At 45.2% G+C, this 20560-nt stretch overlaps 1 protein-coding gene across 1 annotated transcript in view; it reads right to left on the reverse strand.

Annotated features, from left to right (window-relative positions):
• Window positions 1–1625: 1625 nt before the first annotated feature.
• TRPM8 (transient receptor potential cation channel subfamily M member 8) overlaps window positions 1626–20560 on the reverse strand; it is an 84658-nt gene continuing 65723 nt past the window's right edge. The window contains exons 22-26 of the mRNA XM_033111407.1: window positions 17954–18144; window positions 11715–11814; window positions 10647–10680; window positions 6687–6778; window positions 1626–4110 (exon numbers count right to left, since the gene is read on the reverse strand). Coding sequence (XP_032967298.1) covers window positions 6728–6778; window positions 10647–10680; window positions 11715–11814; window positions 17954–18144 — 376 coding nt within the window. The 3' untranslated portion in view covers window positions 1626–4110; window positions 6687–6727. The remainder of the gene's footprint in view (window positions 4111–6686; window positions 6779–10646; window positions 10681–11714; window positions 11815–17953; window positions 18145–20560) is intronic.

Here is a 20560-nt window from a genome sequence, read left to right on the forward strand (position 1 = left end):
TGGTACACGTCACTCTCAGAGCAGTGGTAAGAGTCAAGAGGTGAGGGCTTGTTTGAAGGACATGGCTGCAACCCAGCATGCCGGGAAGTTGTGGGAGCGTCGCAGGCTTGACGGGGTCATGCTCACATGGGATCTGCTGCCATGATTGCTTTGGGGTTTGTATATTTCTTTTCTGAAGATCTGCATCATCTGAAGATCTCCCCTTAACATGCCCCTCCTAGCCTGCTCTTTGAGCTGCTCCCCCGGTTCAACAAGTCCTCCTCAATTTCCCCCTAGCAACTCCAGATGCCTCATCCCTGCCTGAGTGCAATTAGTGACCATCTTTAGCCACTTGGGCCCCACTCTCTACCCAAGGAGCTTCTCCGGACGTTTCTGCCGTACAAAGTAGGCAATGGTCTCCCCCGGAGTTCAGGGGAGGATGGTTTCCTCCGTCCAGCGCACGAGTGTGCGCTTCTGGAGTCCTCCCCACTACAGGTGTCTCCTTCGTCCGCTCCCCCTGCCCTGGCCCCGCCCTGCATTTGGGTCCTGCCTTGCGGATTCATTCCGTTGCTTAACTTCCTCTCTCCTCCTCTAACAGGTTGTAAGAGGGTGGAGGGCAGAGGCCTCCTATTCCTTTCACTTGTTTTGAACCATTCTTATTACCCAAGAAATGCTCACGGTGGGCGCATACTCACATTGTACACAGAAGAGAAGGAGGGAAACTTCTCCTTGCCAAACAAGACCTCTGGACGGGGGAGAAAAACTGATTTTTAAAAAAAATTGATGTTAAAAATGCAGCCCACAAAGCCCCAGCTGGATCCAAAACAAACTGTGGTTCAGAGATGTCCGCTCAGGTCTGATCAATACACGGGGCAGGCCACCAAAGGTGGCTTTCCCCCCTATTTCCATCTTCAAAGAATAAAGGCCTGTCCACTTGTGCCTGAGCTGGGGGGTCGGGGAGAGCACGAGGATGTTTGTTTCCAATATCCAGCTCCAGCTGGACTGAGGGCCCGACTTCTGAGCCTTTTATGTTTGAGACAGAGGCTGAGGGCAGGGACTGTCTCCATGACAACCACACAGTTCAGTTCCCATAGGACCAAGAGGAAGGGAGGAGCGGATGACATACTCCCCCAGCTCTCCCTGAAGTAAACGTGGCTTTGGAGCAGGAGGACCCTGCCTTCAGCAAGAGAATCATGCCCCAGGCTGGGCGTGAGGTTTGTCATCCCGTTGGGATGCAGACAGTGGATGTCAGGTTGGTCCCAAGATGGGTCCTGAGCACCTGTCTGTGAGCCCGCAGGAGACCCTGCCATCCTCAGAAAGAGCTGGGCACACCTGAGGAGTGGTGACACAGTGGGGAGGCTCTGAGTCAGTGAATCTGGAGACCCTTGGACTACAGATGGCTGCCTAACTGGGGGGACTCAAAGGTGGGCCATGTACAAATCTGGCCATGTTGGCAAGAACCAGAACCACAGGGGACATTCTGCTGCTTGCATTCATTCGGAATGTTCTAGTCCTCTGCTTAGAGAAGTCAGCTCATGTATGTCTGGGGACGAAATCTCTACAGCAATAAGTCTGACTGAACTAAGAGACTTTCTTTTTTTCATTCTCACAAGAATGACAAAAGCAACACATGACAGTTTCTCCATTATTTAATTCGTTAACACACTCATTTAAACCACGTTGCAGGATCATCAGTAGTGGTAGACAGGTACACAGGACGCTTTTGGTTCCATACGCAAAGACACAGCACCTTTGATGAGAGGTACGTTAGATACCTGTGCTATTTTCACGAGCTGCACCTAAAATAATGACTTTGCATATGCAAAAATCACACAGCGTAACCATGCAAAAATTATCCACCAGACAAGCTGAGCTGAAAGCACTGAGCAGTTCGCTAATCCAAGTGAATTCTGAGTATTGTTCAAGTTCTGTTTTGAGCGTCAACAGAGACTTTCCTTTGCTACTACATAAGCCTATTACTTAAAGTAACAAAAATGTAGCCAGTGTGAGATTCAAATGTAAGCACAAAAGCATTTACGGGAATCAGCCAGTCGTTATGCTAAATTTTGTCTTCTGGGAGGTTTTCAATTTCATTTACTGATTTTATTCACATTTCCTACTTGCATTGAGGGTAAGATGTTGAGAGCGTTGTTTCTGCACAATCTGACGGATGGTGCCATATACTTTATTTTCCCAGTTAGTATGGGAATGGCATAGCCTCTTCTTGGTGGCTTCAGAAAAGGCAGACATTCTAGTTGCCATGGTGAAATGAAAGTGACATCTCTCACCAAGAGAAATTTTGAAAATGCCATTTCATTCATCAACAATTTTTGCCATGTAAATTTTATCCCATCCACCTTCAGCATCCAAACCCTGAATCCCTTGACCCTAGAGAATAAGAGTCCCTTTTCGACCATTAATGGGGTTTAAGTGAAAAGACACCTGTTACTGGTGTTCACTCCCTGCAAACAGCAGCAGTATTGTGAGTCATCATTTTACCTGCAGCCCAGACAAAACGGAAACAAATTTTTCTTCGTTTGGTTCATGCGTTTGTAGTTTTCCTAATTAGATGCTCTTTTGATAGCTTCCTTCTAAGATTTTCTTCTTCAGCCACTGAGCTTATAGTCTATTCAAAGCTAAAAAAAAAAACCCAAAACCAATGATGGACATGTCAATTGCTTTATGTACTTCCCACCACTTCTTTGGGGTGAGAATACCACCACTTCTAGCGAAAGCTGACACTAGGAGTGTTCAGTAAGATAATCCCTCCAATTTGATACCAATGCCATCACCATCTGCAATATTGAAATAAGTATGCTGCCTTCTTCTTAAACTATGGATTAAATACGTTTATGTTAAGAGTTCTAGGTGTATGAATCTCAGATCATAGGTTAATAATTCCTATTTGCTCTACATTTATGCAAAAGGTTTGTCAGTGGTTTGATCATCGATACATATTCGTGGGAATCTGGCTAAGGGAAATTTCCCCACCTTGCAGGCTGATCCCAGTTGGTCAATGGGATGAAGTTCTTTGTGCAGGATTCATACACAAAGAACCTCATCCCACCAAGAAACGGGAATCAGCCTACAATGTCCAATATCGTGGGACTCATTAGAGGTTGACTATTATACGATTATTAATATAATGTTTAAGAAGACCATGGATATAAAGAAAACATCTTTGATAAAATATTAAGTGAAAAGCTTATAGAAAATTGTTTGTGTGGCATGATGACATTATGGAAAATCTTGAAAGAGAAATAAGACATGCATAGAAAAAAATAGACTTGGAAAACATCCTGAAATGTTAGCAGTGATTATTTTTAGATAGTGGGACAAATTATATTCTTTCTACTTCATCATGTAGTCTACATTTTCTATAATATCCATGAATTGTTTTTAATGGAAACATAATAAATAAGAGGAGAAAGAAGCACCAATGAAAACCAAAGCAGTGGTGCCTGTTAAGTTTCCATTTTGGGGTGATTTTCATTGTTAGGAATGGGAGTACTTCTTTTAATTGCCGTTCCTGGGGGGGTATGAGAGGGAACGACATGGCTTTGTCACCTCCTTTGATACATAAAAAGCATAACGAGAAATGGAAATGGATTCTCCTGAAAAGAGCGAGATCCTCTTGCACCAGAATGTTTGAAAATTTGACCTGATCTGGGAGACTTTCAACAATATGCTGACTAATTAGTCACATGATACAAAAAAGGAAATAATGGGGAATTGATTGGAGAGAAATGAGATAACAATACAGATGCAGGAGGGAAAGCACTACCAGGCTCTCATTCCGAGGAGAGATGCTGTCCTAGAATAGGCACAGGTCAAAGTGGGGAAAGCAGAGGGAAGAGGACAATGTGAGAACACGCTCTGAAACTGTCCACAGCAAGTACTAGTCTCTGTGAGCCGAGGGGAACAAGGCAGCCTTCCGGGGAGCACGTGTAGGAAAGGTTCTTCCTCGTCTCCATCTCCTCGGGTGAAGGCAGCCACACAGTGTATTCTCAGATGTGAGCACACCAGGGTGATTCAGGGTATCCGCTGTGCGCCCGGGTCAGAACAGTCCTCCTTCAGTAACAAAGTTGTTCGGCGTTCCTTGGGTCTTTCCATCGAGGTGTCTGATATTACCTGTGTAAACGAAGAAAGAATACTGTGTGAAGAATGGATTTCCCACTTTCATTCTCAGGATACAATCTGCTTCAAAACATGTTGGCAATATACTGGTAGTGAGTGGGTCCAAACATACTACCAAAAACTGAGAGATTTCCTTTTGGTATTGAAGTGGCTCTGAGACCTTTTGTTCTTTTACAGATGTGAGTTCTGGCCAGTTTTGCCAGTGGGAACAGAGTGACCACGGTTGAATGGTCAAGGCTCAATCATTCAGTGACCGGTTAAGACCCCACCAGTCTCTGAGTGCTTTATTTGCTGGGTCGTTTCTGCACAGGGAAAAGGATGAGCTGATGAGAAAGTGAAGAACTGCAATGATTTATCTAAATGAAGTCTTATGATGAGTCCCGAAGGAATTTCAAATTCTTTCACTGAATTAGATTTTAAGTGCAGCAGATACAAGAATCGATGGATTATGATGTAAGTATTAAACAATTTCCAGTGACCGTACCAGCCCCGTGGTCATCAGGTCCTAAGTATAAAGATATGAGAAAAGAAATGGCTTTGTTCTCACCCTGACTGTTACTTCCTTTTAACTTTAGTGTGGGAGAAAGGAAAAAAATTATATATATTTATACACATACACATACAGTCGTCTGTTTATTTCATCCCAAGTTACTGGCTCAAAGGCTGATTCAGGGTTGGCGAAACCAGATGCGCAAATGAGCAGAGACCTGTCGCCAAGTGTCCACTCCTGCCCTACGTCCCCTGTGTCAGTTCACTCCTACTTGGGGTTGGCATTCTCTCCCCTTGTCCCTACCCCAAGGAAAGGTTACCTCACCCCTCTAGAGAAAGAAGTAGCAAGAAGGTACTAGAAGAATGATGTTTGAGCAGCCTGTAGACGGTTGCCTCTGCCAGACAGACAACATCCAAAAAAGAAAACGGATCTTACATCCAGAAGAAAAAAGTATACCAAAATATTGGATATGCCAAAGCCATTGCTTCTAAAGATACCAGTGGTTAAGAATTTACGGGGCATCTGTTTCCTCACGTGCTCTTCTCAGCTTCCTTTCATGGGGGGTAGGGGGTCATACAGAAAGGAAGTCATGTCCTTCTCCCAAATCATTTTCATTCACCAATTGATAAATTCTCCATACGTGAAGGAAAGTTTAAGTGGAAGCAAAGGGCAGGTTGATGGGAAGCCAGTCGGTTTGCTCACTTTCCTCGCGGTCAGCACGTTAGGAAAAGAAGGAGCGATGAGGAGCTGAGGTTGTGCACACCGCGGGGGATCTTCTCTGATCGTGACACCTCTATGGTGTTAAAAATCCATTTTAATTGTTTTACTTCTTCCTGATTTTTAAAAATATTTCAGCTCGTAAATTAAACTGAATGGCAAATGTTCCAAAACTCAAATTATAATTTATTGTAAGGCGAAATATTGTTTCCATGTAACGCCATTATGAAAGAGGTGAAATACATTCTAAACATGCAAAGTTTCTTTGCTTGAGCAACTCAGGAGACTGGACCTGCCTTTCTGATTATATAAACTATGCACTAATCTTATTCTAACCAAGTCCTCCATAAGAGAAGGTGTTTTAATATGATTATTACTGTCAGAACTGGAGGAAAAAATATTGAGTGACCAGAAATACTGAAAGGAACCTGATGCGACAGGATGACCCGATGACACAATCACCCAGTGAATGAAATTCTGTGGTGTGTGTAATGAATCCACACATGTCCTACTAGCACAGTTCTTTCAGCACTTCGTAGGCACTAGGTAAATAGTAAGGGGGGAAAGGGAGGGAGGAGGGAAGGAGGCTTCAGTGTTTTCATTTCTTGCAATTCACTCGCTCAAAAAAACTCGAGTTTAGTGGGAAGCCCCCTTGCTGTTTTTTTCCTAGCTCTTCCTGTCCCTAACAATAGTTTAAATATTTGTCTTCAGAACTTGGACAGGTGATGGGAAAACATAATTAAAGCAAATGGTAAGATCACAAAGCCTTGGGTTCAAATTTGACAGTGAATTGAATTACCTTTTTATTGTGCAAATGAGCTATTGCTACAAACCTGGGATGCCTGACTAAAACACTTTTGGTAGTAAAATGTGATCAGCCTACATTTGCTGATAGCAAAACAAATAAACAAACAAACACGTTTGCCAATCCCCCAGCAATAAACATAAATGAAGTACCACGAGAATGAGGTTCATGGTTTAGGCACTCATCTGTAAAGATATCCGCAATAGAGTTAAATAAGAAAAAAACAAATAAACGAACCAAAAAACCCCAAGTCTCACACAGTGTGCCCTTGATTCGATTAATGCCAGAATAGCTGCATAGGTTGCCAGTGCTTTTCAAGTATCCAAAAAGAATACGGGTACCTACTGCTGGCTGAGCCAACCTCTGGTCTAGGAGCAGCACTCGTTTCACTTGTTCCTTCCTACATCCCTGTACTATTTGAATTTGTTACACAATGCCTTCTTTTCAAATCTGATAATATGGGAAAAGAAAATAACGGAGACAAAGATCATAATTTTGAATTAGTCTTAAAATATGTCAATTTTCAGAGCAAAAAAAAAAGCCATTAAAATGACTCACCTTGTTATAATTAGATTTTTCTCCATTAGAGTCCATGAGTTTTATTTGATTTTATTAGCAATCTCTTTCAGAAGACCCTTGAGATCATTAAGCTTGGAAAGGGAGAAAAATAGAACTGGTCTTAAGATCAATTTTCCAACTCTGAATTTTAAATTATCGCTCTATAGCTTTTCCGTGAAACTGATATAAATGTAATATGTTAGCGAGTACGCCCGGAGGAGGGCAGAAAGAGTGATGTGCTGTTTCGGGCTCTGTCCATTGCATACTTTCTGAAATCACATCACTAGCAAATGACCATCAGCCCCAGTTAGTATTAGCTTTACTCAAATGCAAATCACTAGTGATGCCCACATAGAAATAATAGATTTTAACCGTACAGAGAAATAATATTTAGAATTAGTAATGTTACATGTAACTAACACAGATACAATTATAAGACACCAACCAAGTTTTGCTTTGATATAAGTATAATAATAATAATAAAAAGAATAGACTACTAATAAATCAAGTTTTTGCAAATAAAGTATCTCCCCTCACCAAAAAACAGTATGAATGGTAAAACAATTTAGGTAAAAGGCATAGTAAAATTATTTTTCATACATGCATATTTCACAGGTTTATTACACAAGAGGCACAAAGCTCATTTGAAATCACACACCGTAATGCTACACTTGATAAAAGCTATAGATATAATGCAATTTCTATACAGTTGGTTTCTAACTTGCTATATCACTCACTCAAGGGAAAAATTTGTGCTGAATTTGGGCTTATTTCTAGTAATAACTTCTTCACTTAAATTTCTTTCTTTTTTTTAAGAATAAAAAGAAACCATACAGGCTAGTAGCTGACTCAAATAAGGAAGGCATAGTAAGATCCCAGCTGGCAGACTTAAGGTCAATTGGGAATGACTTTTCCTGTTATAATAATGAGATGGAGAAATTCTTTATTCACAAGAGGGGCTTTCGGGAGCCCCCTGGGACTGTTGATACAGAATGACTTAAATAAGCTGTTTCAAGTCAGGTGTAAGACGCCAAGGGCTTGCTCAAGAAACAAGTGATGAGCCCTAAAATTCTCTATGGACGGAAAGGAGACTTTCGTTGCTCAGAAGAGGAAGGGTAGAGGATCCAGGAGGGGATTAACAGGAGAAAGGGGGGCAGGGGAGCAGGATGAGAAGGGGGCTGGGGTCAGGAGAGAAGGGGGAGAGGTGAAATCCCATGACAGCCGCTGATGTGCTGTGAAGTTTGAGTCTTCCCTGGAAGCCGCCCAATTTCTCCCCAAACCTACAAAATGCATGGTGTAGGTGGGCTTCTTGCAGGAACGAGCAAAGGGGCTGAGCTCCTCAGCCGGGGGACGCCCAGAGGGCCAAGCCTGCAAGCCCTTCTCGGAGGTCCCTGGAGACCCCTGGCTTGCACATGTGTGTGCACAGCCTTCAATTTTATATTATTTCATTATATATGACTCCCCCGCCCCCACTACTCCCAACTGCTCAAGTCCACTGTCCCCACTGAGAGGTGCGCCCTGCCCAGACCCTCATTGGCTGGGAGGTCTCCCTGGTCCCTGGGAGGCAGGTCAGCTTGTCCAGTGCCTAGTTCTCCCGATGACCTCTGCCCCAGGCCTGGCAGGTGACCAGGAGGACAGAGGCTCCTGCACTGCCCCTCTGTGCCCTGTTCACTCCCAGTACGCCCCAGGTGGGTCAGCACCAAGGTGTGGCTGGCGGAAGCTTCGGCCCAACCCTTAAGCCTAATTTCCATCAGCTCCCTCCAAAGCCACCCTAGTGAATCCACAAGTGAAACAACACAAGGGAACACATAGAAACAGCCTGTTTTCTCTACAAACACGGCACCTAAGCAAGTCCCCAGCGCCTCTATTTCCCGGACCAGACCATCTGGCACGCACGTGGACACTGCTTAGAAAATCGTTATTGCTACCCAAGCCTATACAGTTCAGCCTGAAAATGCTCTGACACCCAAACCGTCTAACAAAGGGTCCATTCACGAACTTCAGGGGCCAAGTCTGCTTTGATGGCACTGAGTCCAATGCCTGGCACGTGGCAGGCACTCAGTAAATACTGTGTGCTATGTGGCCTAGGTATAGAAGCAGCTGACAATACATTTAAATACATGATGTGGAAAAGTGAATATATCATATAAGGTTTTATAATATTATGTATTGCATGCTACATATGTCCAATAGAAATGCTCAATCCTAGAATATTATCCCCTCCTGCTCCTCCTTTCATACATTCTCTTAATATTCTATAAATTTTCTCTGGTCTTTAAAAATATCCAGCACTTTTCTTTTCCCTCTCCACTGACTATCCTCAGGAAACACACCCTAGCATGCTTACTTGGGTACAACTCTCAACTCTAATAAAATAGGAGTCTTCCCAGCCCTCAATTAAAAATCAGCAACAATACAACATGGAAATGAGAGGCGCATAACGAGATGCTACAGTGCGATAGCATGTCTCCAAAGACGGCTGCCTGCAGCCTTTCTCCCTGTACTCGTGTGCCACTCCACATCACAAGAGGTGGGCCACTCCTCCCCGACCTGAACCCAGGCTTTCCTGGGATGCTTTGATCAATAGACTCGGGGAAGGGACATGGTGCGGGGTCCAGGCCTAGACTTTGAGTACTGGCGGTTTCTGCTTCCTCATTCTTGGAAGCCAGGTACCATGTAAGAAGTGGGGCAGTCCTCCGACCACCATGCTGTGACAAGCCCAAGCCACACAGATCAGATGTCACGCGGGAGAGAGAGGCCACTCGGAAGAACACCAAGGTGCTAGACTCTAGACTCAACACCAGCTGAGAAAATGTGAAGCAGGAGAACAGCCCAGCTGAGCCCTTCCCTAATTCCTGGCCCACAAGAGCAAGGGCAAAATGAAGTGGCTGTTTGAAGCCACTAAAGGGTGGAGTCGTTTGTTATGCAGCAACAGGTAACTAAAGCGAATTGTGAACGAGAACATTCGATTGTCAGCACAGAAGGTACCATCATTCTGAGGAGTCGACGCCAATGTATACAGCTGGCAGTTCTCGGGGACGGGAAGAGAGGAAGATAAGTTCGGGAGGAAAGAGGACCTACTCTGGGGGTCCAGGACTCACCACTCTGCATAGGACCAGAGTTCAGAAGGTGAGGCCCATGGTAACACAGCCTTGGGTTTTTAAAATGCTGATGGTAAATAACACATAAAGAAATCAACAAGAAATTGTGAACTGGGTACATTCTCTTGTGAGAGATCTATAAGGGGCACCTTCTGCTCATTCGTTACTCAACCAGTGCTCACTGAACCCCGCTGTGGGTGAGGTGCTGGGCTCGGGAGGGTCTGCTGCCCCAGACAGGTCCTGTCCAGCTGTCAAACGGCAAGGCACTGGTAGGCACCGTGGATGCCATCAGTCACGCCGCCATTTTCAAAGTACCATGACACAACGCCAGGTGTCGTCTTCTTTTCAGAGCCTAACGGGGATCCAGTATTTGTGAATCGACTGTAATTTCTGTTGAACCTAATCTCAGTTTCCAGACACCCAGCTCATGTCCACATGTGTATTCATGCATTTGCGATGCCCTTCCAATTAAATAGGGAATCACAGCGACATCAAAGACTAGCACAGAGACGCAGGGGCTCCCAAACCACTTCTGAGCTTCTCTGGTGTTTCCTGTAATTGCAAGCATGTTATCCCTGACCCTTCAGACAGGCGGCCCTGGGTTAGGTAGACAAGATTTTAGAGATCATGGGTATGGCACTGCAGGACGAATTCCCATGTGGGCTGAAGCATCTGAGGAGCAATTCCCTTCCAGCACCCAGACCTTATGCAGTGAATGAAGAAAGCTGAATACGAACAGAGTCACATCTATTGTTTTCAATAATGAACTCCTTTTACCTTCGGACCATAACCACTGGCCTCACCTAAAATCTCAATACCAGAGATAAAAATATTTCATAAACTATAAGCAGAACTATACCTTTGTGTCCAGCTGTCTAAACCGATGTCTCATTCTTCAAGGAAGTCAAAGAGAGAGAGAGAGAGAGATTGAGAAAGGGCTGTTAGGCTCCATTTTACAGTTTTTCAAAGAACAAAATACAGATCATTTTCATTTTCAACTCAGTCAATGTCAGCTGCATTTACCTTTCTTGAACTTTTCTCCCAATACCCAAGCGAAGCAGAATTCCGCGCTCACCCCACTGAAGTGCAGCACACAGAGGCTAGCTGTACTGATGGTGGTGGAAGAGGACCCCTAACGTCCGCCCCTCCCTTCCAGAACAAAGATCTCAGAGTCGAGGAATGGAGAAGGCTTAGGGCGTCTGCTTTGTCACTTCAAGGAAAAAAGCACTCTCTCAGGCACCCCAATAGCCATGCTGACCCTAACAAAGGGATGCAGTTTTGTTAGAGAGAATGTTGAGGTGTGTTTGGAGCTCCCAGTATGTGTGACATCTGACCGCTAGCTGTGCTAACCCACACAGTAAGAAGGGCACTCAGAGGCCCTGCACGACAGTGCTTGTGGACGACTAGCTACGGAGTGGGTGGGGCATCTAGTTCTACGGGATTTTTATAACAACTCCACGTGACCCATAAATGCTTCCCAGGACTCCCGGGGACAGTCTGTCACAGATCAAGCAAATGGCTTTTCCAGTCTCTAATCTCTCTACTTCTTCATCACAGAGACGCGTGCGTGGCACCTGCAAGATGATGCCCACTGGCCCTGATCTGTGGCTTTTCCCAAAATGCACCTCTGCAGCTGTGACACTGAGACCTCACTGTTGTCACCTGGCTCCAAGGCCCTGCCCTGCAGGCCCCCAATACCTCTTTCTTCCCCAGGGCCTTGAAGGGTAGTCAGGATGGCAGGGTGGTGGTTTTGCCCCTTTCTGAAAGGCTGACACAAGTTTACGTGTGTGTCATGTTTGGTGGCCTGGGTAATATCTGTTGGTGCTACCGCTCTCTTTACAGAGCTTGCTCAAAGAAGCTGCCAGCGTTTTGCCAGTTCACATATACCAGAGGCACCTTGCAGAGCAGAAATGAATGATTGACGTACTCCTCTGAGGTGTCGTTGGCTTTCGTGTTGATCTTGACAAGGTAATTTTCTTTCATGACACACTCCCACGCCAGAGTCTCGTTGTCTTCATTTTTGAAACCTTGAAGAATGAGACAAAGAAAAACACTCATGTTGTTTCATTTGCCCCTCACTCCTGAGTCAACGCCTTTTGGGCATTTTGTGATTCTGGCAGCAGGAGAATCCGCCTCGTCCTGCACAGGCTGATGTGACTGACGTTACTCACCACTGACAGCCGCAGAGCGATGGGATATTAATGAATTGCTCAGAAAACAGTGAGGACCGGGAGCTGCCTGCGGGACACAGGGATGCAAACTTTATTCTAAATAGAGATTAACCCAAGGCCCATCTGTGTGTTGTGTGACTCACCAAAACCATTCCACCAATGGATCTGGTTCTCACATTTCACACGTGCTCCTCTTCCATTTTGAAGACAGAAAAAAGGCTAAACCGATCATTGTGCTGGGTAATTCCTGGTGCATCCAACCTAACACTGGGGTCGGAACTCTGGAGAGGAGGCAGATAAGCCCTGACTTCATTCCTACCCGCCGAGATAGGCAGTCGGGATGTACAAGTCCAGGAAAATTCTTCTATGTCTAGTCTTTGTCTCGTATCTAAGCCAGGACATGCTGCACCATTGGCCTGGGGCATGTTCCAGCAAGCGTCTTCGTTCATTTCCAGTGCCTCACCTTTCAGATGGGAAGAGAGTAAGAGAGCATAGCAACACGTCACCGGTGCTGACCAGTGCAATGCACAGCCATCGTCCACGTGCTCATGCAGCTGTCCTCTTGGAGCAAATGCATCTTGTTTTCACTTTTTAATTTGCTCATCCACATACTAGAGTTTAGGAAGAATTATGTAATCTTTCTGGATTTAAAAAGAATTCATCGGGAATCCAAAACAGAGGCACTGTAAGTGGCAAGATGGAAGCAAATCCTACACAACAAATACGGACTTCTTTCCTTTCCCTCATGTTTTTTCCTCATCTTTTTTTTTTTTTTCCGGGTTTATTTTTCAGTGGTAGTTGTTCACTTTAGAAAATAATTCCTAACTGAATTTCTTTCAATTATATTTTTCCCAGCAAAACCATTTCCAATGTCTTTTCCTGACACTAAAATGTATGAAGAAGCCTAATAGGAGTACTTAAAACTCAGCATAGGAAGGACAGACGGTCCTGTACACAGATGGCCAAAGAGCAATAACGACAGATGACCAAGAAAACGTGCCCGCCTTCTCCAGCAGTCCAGGCAGTACTGGTAGAAACGATGACACAGCATTGCTACCAACCAAACCAGAAAATGAGCTGGGGGTACACTGGTGATGACACCCCATGTTGGCAATGGTGTGGATACACAGGCTCCCCATATCCTGGAAAATCTGTAAACCGGTACAGCCCTTGGTGGGGGCTGAGCGGGGGGGCAGGCAACATCATAGGACTCAAATGTGTAAGACTGTTCATCTAGAAATTTCTCTTCTCGAAATAAAGGGGGAAAAATATCACTGTGCTCATAGGATAACAAAAGAGCCGAAACAACCCGCATGTTTAACAACACGGGATGGTTAAATTAATTATGGCACATAGATACAGTGGAATATTCCAGTTAAAAGTTGTCATATAAATTTATATTTATGGGTGTGGGAAATGGTCATGATTTATTATTAAATGAACAAATTCAATTACGGATGTGTATGCACGGAGCAAATTATTAGACGCCCACACAATAATAATAGAATCGATACCAGCTTGCTAACTGTATTTATCTGGATGGAAGGGTACTCGTGCCCTTGCTTTCTTATTTGTGCTTTTCTGTGTTTTTCAAATGTTCTATTAATGAATATGGCTTATTTTTCAAATAATGAAAAACAGTAAGTGTTTTAAAAGTACAGTTCCTGGGTAGCATACTTTTTTTATTCCTTGAAGATGTCACCAAAAAACTACCAAATGGAAGTCTGGGTTCCACCTTTTCTGAACGTTATTTGAAAACCCTTGCATTTTTCTCCGAAGAAGAATTTCAAGCTTAAATTCCATGACTTCCCCATCATCGGAGGCAAAGTCAACTTAGGCCATGAATTACCAGGAGAGGCTGTGGCAGCCACAGAGTGCTGTGGTCTCTGGAGTTAGAGAGTCCCAAGGAGAAAGAAATGAGCGGCGGTCATTAGATACCTCCGGAAGCCTCCAGCGAGTAAGCTGGGCTCTCTGCTCCCTCTCTCCTGCCAGCGCTGCACATTGGGTGAAGGAGGACCTTGTCCTTCTCTGGTTTCCCGTTCCCCTTACTTCCTTGTTCCTTCCTGAGAGAAGAACTATTTGAAGACAGAGGAAGACACACGCTCACACCATCTGTTTCTCCACTTGCTGCTAGGTCATCACTGTCCCAAGAGTCCATGTGAGACACAGGTGCAGGTTAACATGAGTCCTTTCTGACCTGTTTGTTTGCTTCCTCAGGCTGAAGCTCCTGTCCATTTGCCGGCCACATTGGGGAATTTGTTTCCATTTTTGTGTTCGTATTGTGCTTAATCATTAAGTAAGTTTTGGGGGGAATATAATGCATTTTGCCTGCCTTCTTAACCTCGTCCAAATCCAGAGGACTGATTTGTTCTCACGTGTACACTGAGTTTCCTGGCTTGACTGATCCTGGAATGAGCACAAGGCATCTTTAGAGAGCGACCTTCATCCCATGTAGCCCCTCCATGCACCCACTCCCAACCAGAGCCCCACTAGTGATGAGGAATTCACGACTTCATTTGTTTCCATTTGTTTCCTAATTGTTAGATATTGCTTTTCATGTATACTGAGTCCAAATCTTCCTGACTCCACCTTTTATTCACTGTTTGTTTTCTCTCTGGAACCATTCAGGAAAGAAATACACAACGTATTGCCAGAGCCTCTCGTTGACAATTCATTTCCTAAGTTGACTTCGCATTTGCCTCCAAATTGGAAGGCACGGATTGTCCCCTGAGCCTTCCCCAGGTGCTACAGACACTGTCCCTGGCATGGCTTCAGGACAGCGAGAGTCGCGCTGAGACGCATCATTGCACGCCTCTGACCTTCAGGCGTGGTCTTCGAGTGTAAATTCCAGACCACTTCCGGTTCCCCGCTCTAGTATCCAGATCTTTCATTCTTTGGGTTAGAGATGACTCACGTTGTCTTCAAAGGCAAAATGATGGGGAGAAAGACAGCAGCTTACCCAAAAGTGTCAAAACACTTTTCTTCATCAAAAAAGGCAATGGCACGTGTATGATAGCTGATGACATCCCCAACGTGATAGTCAATGTCTCAAAATAATGCTGTTAAAAGAGCTATGAAGATCCTTTAAAGAGTGACTCGGGTGGCGGGCCATTGGTAGGTTTACATTCGGAAAGTCAGCGTTGAGGGGCCCCGTAGCTTCAGGGACAGCACAGAACTGTGAGATGACCGGCCCCGAGGGTCATTTCATGAGTATCTTGCCTCCACTTCCTTGTAAAAAGCGCCACAAAAAAATGATGGTTCTTGGCAAGTTAAACTGTTCTTAATTGCCACCAATTATCATGTCTAGTAAAATTCATATTTTTACTTTCTGAATCATCAAAATATTTGGTTTGCCGTGAAGTGACAAGTATGATGTGCCCCATATGGAAACACTGGCGGCAGTCAGGGACCATCTCATCAGGCAAAACAAAGGAAAGACCAGAGGGCCACACGTAAACACACGCCCAGCAGCCACAGGGCGACACACACCTGTGAGTAGTAGGAACGAGGCAGGAACAAAGCAGAAAATCTCTAACTTATCCTGGCAAAAACCCTCATGGAGACAAGAACCTCCTACATTGTTTTCCTTCCCCTGGGATTTAGGACGATCCGTTGTGACTTGGTGGGCTGGGGGGGAAGGGTGGGGAGCGAGAACCTGGCTACGGGATGCGGCCCAGGGTCTTTCACGAGTCCGGCCACAGCCCTCGGCCCCGTGCACCCTCTCTCCTCTCCTTTGACCTCCATGACTTCCTCCTCTCCTTGGCCACACCTCACGTTGTGGCCCCTACCAGCGTCTGCCCCTTTGCCTGGCTAATTCCAACTCATCCTTGGGGTCTCAGCTTACATACCCCTTCTTCCAGGAGGAAGTCTTCCCTGACTTACTCTAGTCTGGGGTGTAAGTGTCCCCAGTGTGGTGATCACGGCTGTATCCCCAGAACCCAGAGTTAATATTGTGCAGCAGTGAATGTGTCCTGCCACACGAATGGTTTTACAGCCTATCTTTGTTATGTGCTCGTCCATGTCCCTTTCCATGCTTTGCTCTCCCTGCCTACGCACAATGACCAGCCATCCCAGTTGAGCCCTAACCAAGGACAGACCCATGAAATCATGGGCAAAGAAATGGTGGGTCTGTCAGGTAATGGATTTGGGGGTGGTTTGTGACACAATGATAGATAACGGATCTGCCTAGCGACCTAAAGTGGCCCTTTTCTGCTTTTCGCATAAAAAGGAGACTAAGAAACACTACATCTCTTGTCAGTACACGAGGCCACTTTATGGCTTTTGTGGGCCCTGGTAGGGTGACCGGCAACTCTGGCAACGACAGGGTTCCTGGGGCGCCCTGCTTGCCATTTTACAAGCAGGACAGTCCCTGGCAAACGGGGAAGGTCAGTCCCCCTAATTGTTGACCTCAGTGCAGAACACTCAGTGCTAAGACGGTGAAGTTCTATGCGGACCAGCACAAGTTGGGGCCCTAGGGCCTCGGACTACTATCCTCAGGGGCCCCTTCCTGGATAAGGAAAAAAAAATAATCACAAAAAATATTTTGTGACTGGATTGGTACAAAGACAAATGTATACCAACATATTTTCTGTGGACTAAAAGGTCATGCTTTTTCTTCTGATTTTTAAAAGAAAGTGAAAGACTTGGGGGGACCATGAAGTCCATGGACCCCAGTGCCGTGCCTGATGGAGAAGTCACACCCCCCACAGAGATGAATCCCCGGGCTTAAATCTGAGGCTACAGGGCCAGGAGAATGGGTGGGTGGCGCCCTCCGGATCTTTTCCTTTGTCTCCAAACCTCCAGGTGAATAAAAATAGCCCTTTCCCTCCTTTCTAACTTAATTTGCTTGAAACGTGTCTGTGGATCAGGAAGACTTGTCTGGCCTAGTAGCTCCGGGATCAGGTACTAAGAAAACCTCGCCTGATGCGCGAGGAGAGCTGGATACGTGCTCCCTGCAGTGAAAGGAGACGGTGGGGGGCCCAGGTGTAACTTGCGGCCAACGGTGGGAGTTTCTGGCTCCCAGAACAGGTGAGGAGAGGGTGCTGGACCCCAGAGTTTGTCAGAGCTAAGGAGGTGGGTAACCACAAGAAAAAGAGAACAAAGGGCAGACACGTTGACTCCTGCTCCCTAGAAGGAAGTGGGTCCCCAACAGGGAGAGTCTGTGCAGAAGGGACCGCTGGAAAGCAGAGGCTGTGGGGGAGCAATGGCCAGGGAGCTGTGTTTAGAGGAGCCAGCCAGGCAACCGCTGAAGGACCCAGCGAGTGCCCACACAATAAAGGGTCAGTTTTAAACACGTTCCAGTCCAGACAGCGTGGAGACAGCTTTGAATGGTGCCACTGTTTCTAGAAAGGACTTTCTGCTCTTTTCCCTCCTTCCTCCTTGTGCTCCAGCCCACAGAGGGTCAGTAACGGTAGCTGGTGAGTGGGGAGAGGGAGTAAGAAAGACAGGGTAGAGCCGAGGCCCACCTTTTCTGACAACTCTACCGGTACAACGGACAGCGTCCCCTCTAAATGCCGGTCAGTGGGCCGGTTCAGATATTGGACCGCACAGTCTAATTTCTAAGTGGAAACTATTAACTGTTAGTTTCTAATTCCTTAAGGATGACCAGAAAAGTCACAAGCCCTGCTGCGGGGAAGGCCAGCATTTCCCAGAGAAGAAATGTCCAAGCAGTAACGGGCAGCAAAACAAAATGTTTTGCTGGTGTTTTGTCACCATCCCATAACTCACGCTTGCTCCACGTACTATTGACATTCTCATAAGGTCTGTCCAAAAGTTATTCCCCCCAAATAGGGTTACCCCGGCACTCTCAATCTACCCTTTCTCTTGAGTGAGTCATTGGCTGGCCGGATGCCTAAGCTCGACAGACAGACAGACAGACAGACGTGAGCGATGAGATGACTGAGTCAGGCCCTCCCGCTGACATACAGGTCGGGCAACGCTCCCCTGAAATAAATCACTACTTTCGATCCCCAGCCCAAATGGGCACGCCACTCACAGCAGGCAGAAGATTCCGGGCGCTTCTCCTTGCAACAGCACTTGAAGCACTTCTTCACCGCCATGTAGAAGTACGCGAAGACGACGAAGGGGAACGGGATGTTGAGGCGGTTGCAGTACTCCTGCACCAGGAAGTACCTCTGGAACTTCCAAACCTGGTCGTTGTTCTCCTGGACGGTGCCCACCGTGTAGCTGGCAAGAGGGGAGAGAGGGTCAAGCCTTTCCTTCCACACGCCTGTCATTTCACTGCCAAACACGGTAATGTGGATTCTAAGCTACCACCGGCACAGTTTAAGTCCAGGCAGGGAGGAGACTCCATGCTGGTGTCCGGGCCAGAACAGCTCGACCCCGGGTGCCCTTCCATTCAATCAGGGCCAGAATTGCGTCTGGCTTTTTGTTTTGTTTTGTTTTTCCTTTTCAAGCACACACACACACACACACACACACACACACAAACGTGCAAGGAACTTTAAAATTATTTTTTATTTCAAAACTTTTTAAGGAGCCTCTTTTTTCATTAGACGACTATTATGTTAGATACAAAGAAGCCCAAGGTGTCGACTTTCTTAGGAATAATTGGCCCTCATATCGTGGGAGTTTAATTGTCAACAATCTGGGAAAGTGGTTTGTTAATACTTATCAAGGCCTTGAAAATGCTCATTCCTTTCTCATTTACAATTGCATCAATAACATACAATAAAACAAAATGCCAAGAATAAATTTAATCGAGAAGGTAAAAGACCTGTACTCAGAAAATTGTAAGACATTGAAGAAAGAAATTTAAGAAGATACAAATAAATGGGAACATACATATACTGTGCTCATGGATAGGAAGAATCAACATCGTTAAAATGTCCAAACTACCCAAAGCAATCTATAGATTCAGTGCAATTCCTATCAAAACATCAATGGCATTTTTCACAGAACTAGAATCAATAATCCTAAAATGTGTATAAAACCATAAAAGACCCCGAATAGCCAAAGTAATCTTGAGAAAGAAAAACAAAGTTGGAGGTATCACGCCACCTGATATCAAACTATACTACAAGGCTACAGTAATCAAAACAGTATGGTACTGACATAAAAACAGACACATAGATCAATGGGATGGGACTGAGAGCCCAGAAATAAACTCACACCTATACGGTCAACTAATCTATGATGAAGCAAGAATATACAATGGGGTAAAGACAGTCTCTTCAATAAATAGTGCTGGGAAAACTGGACAGACACATGCAAAAAGTGGAGCTAGACCACCTTCTTACACCAGATACAAGAATAAACTCAAAATGCATTAAAGACTTAAATGTATTAGGTTGGTGCAAAAGCAATTGCACCAACCGCAATTACTTTTACACCAACCTAATAAGACCCAAAACCATAAAACTTTTAGAAGAAAACATTGGCAGTAAACTCTCTGACATTGCTCTTAGTAATATTTTTTTGAATCTATATCCTCAGGAAAGGGAAACCAAAGAAAAAATACACAAATGGGACTACATCAAATTAAAAGGCTTCTGCACAGCAAAGGAAATCATCAACAAATGAAAAGACATTCTACCGAATGGGAGATGTTCACCAATAATACACCCGATAAAGGGTTAATATCCAAAATATATAAAGAACTCATTAGATTTAACACCAAAAAAAAAAAAAAAAATTAAAAATGCACAGAAGATCTGAAGAGAAATGTCTCCAGAGAGGACACAGGCATGGCCAACATGCATATGAAAAGACGCTTAATGTCAGTGATCATCAAAGAAATGCAAATTCAAACCACCATGAGATACCACCTCTCACCTGTGAGAAATCAACAAACAAGTGTTGGTGAGGATGTGGAAAAGAGAATCCTCATGCACTGCTGGTGGGATTGCAAATTGGTGTGGCCACTATGGAAAACAGTTTGAAGGTTCCTCAAAAAATTTGCTTTGGGGCTGACACCGAGCATTGCTGTCCATCCCCGGGGGTCCCTGGCTGGTTCTATGTCTGCAATGGGTTCTGCAGAGTTCTGCTGCGCAGTACGAGGGGACGACGGGCACACCCGAATTAATGAAGTCCAGGCTGAGAACCTGCCAGGAATCCACGTTACTACTTTGCACCAGAACAACTACCGCCATTCAAATGTCCCTAGGAGTGTCTTAAAATCTTAACGTATCTCGTCAAAAATAGATTATACTGACTGTCCCTTCCACATCCAAAACTCAAACACACGCAGAAAAAATGCATCCATTTTAATGCATCAAATGTTGTTCTCTGGAGTTTTATCCAAAGTGAATAAATAGCTCCCGTGGGTGGGGGCATTCAGGATGCTTGGAGCAGGAGAAGGCGACCACTCTGGCAGGGGGGCCTGTCTCCCTTCCTCAGGAGCTCAGAGTGGAACTGTGGCTGCGACAGGTTCAAGAGGGACGAGATCTACATCCTAACTACTCACTCAGAGTCACTGACAACATTTCATATCTTCTAGTCATCTAGAGAAGGAACTGGAAAACTGCCACATGGAGGCCAAATCCAACCCTCACCTGTTTTGCAGGGACTGCAAGCTAAGAATGGTTTTTACAAAGCAGAGAGGCAGGGATGGGTGCTTCTTTTGGTGCATTGGGCCAAAGTG

Source organism: Rhinolophus ferrumequinum, chromosome 8 (genome assembly GCF_004115265.2).
Source record: "Rhinolophus ferrumequinum isolate MPI-CBG mRhiFer1 chromosome 8, mRhiFer1_v1.p, whole genome shotgun sequence".
In the NCBI taxonomy this organism is placed as follows: domain Eukaryota; kingdom Metazoa; phylum Chordata; class Mammalia; order Chiroptera; family Rhinolophidae; genus Rhinolophus; species Rhinolophus ferrumequinum.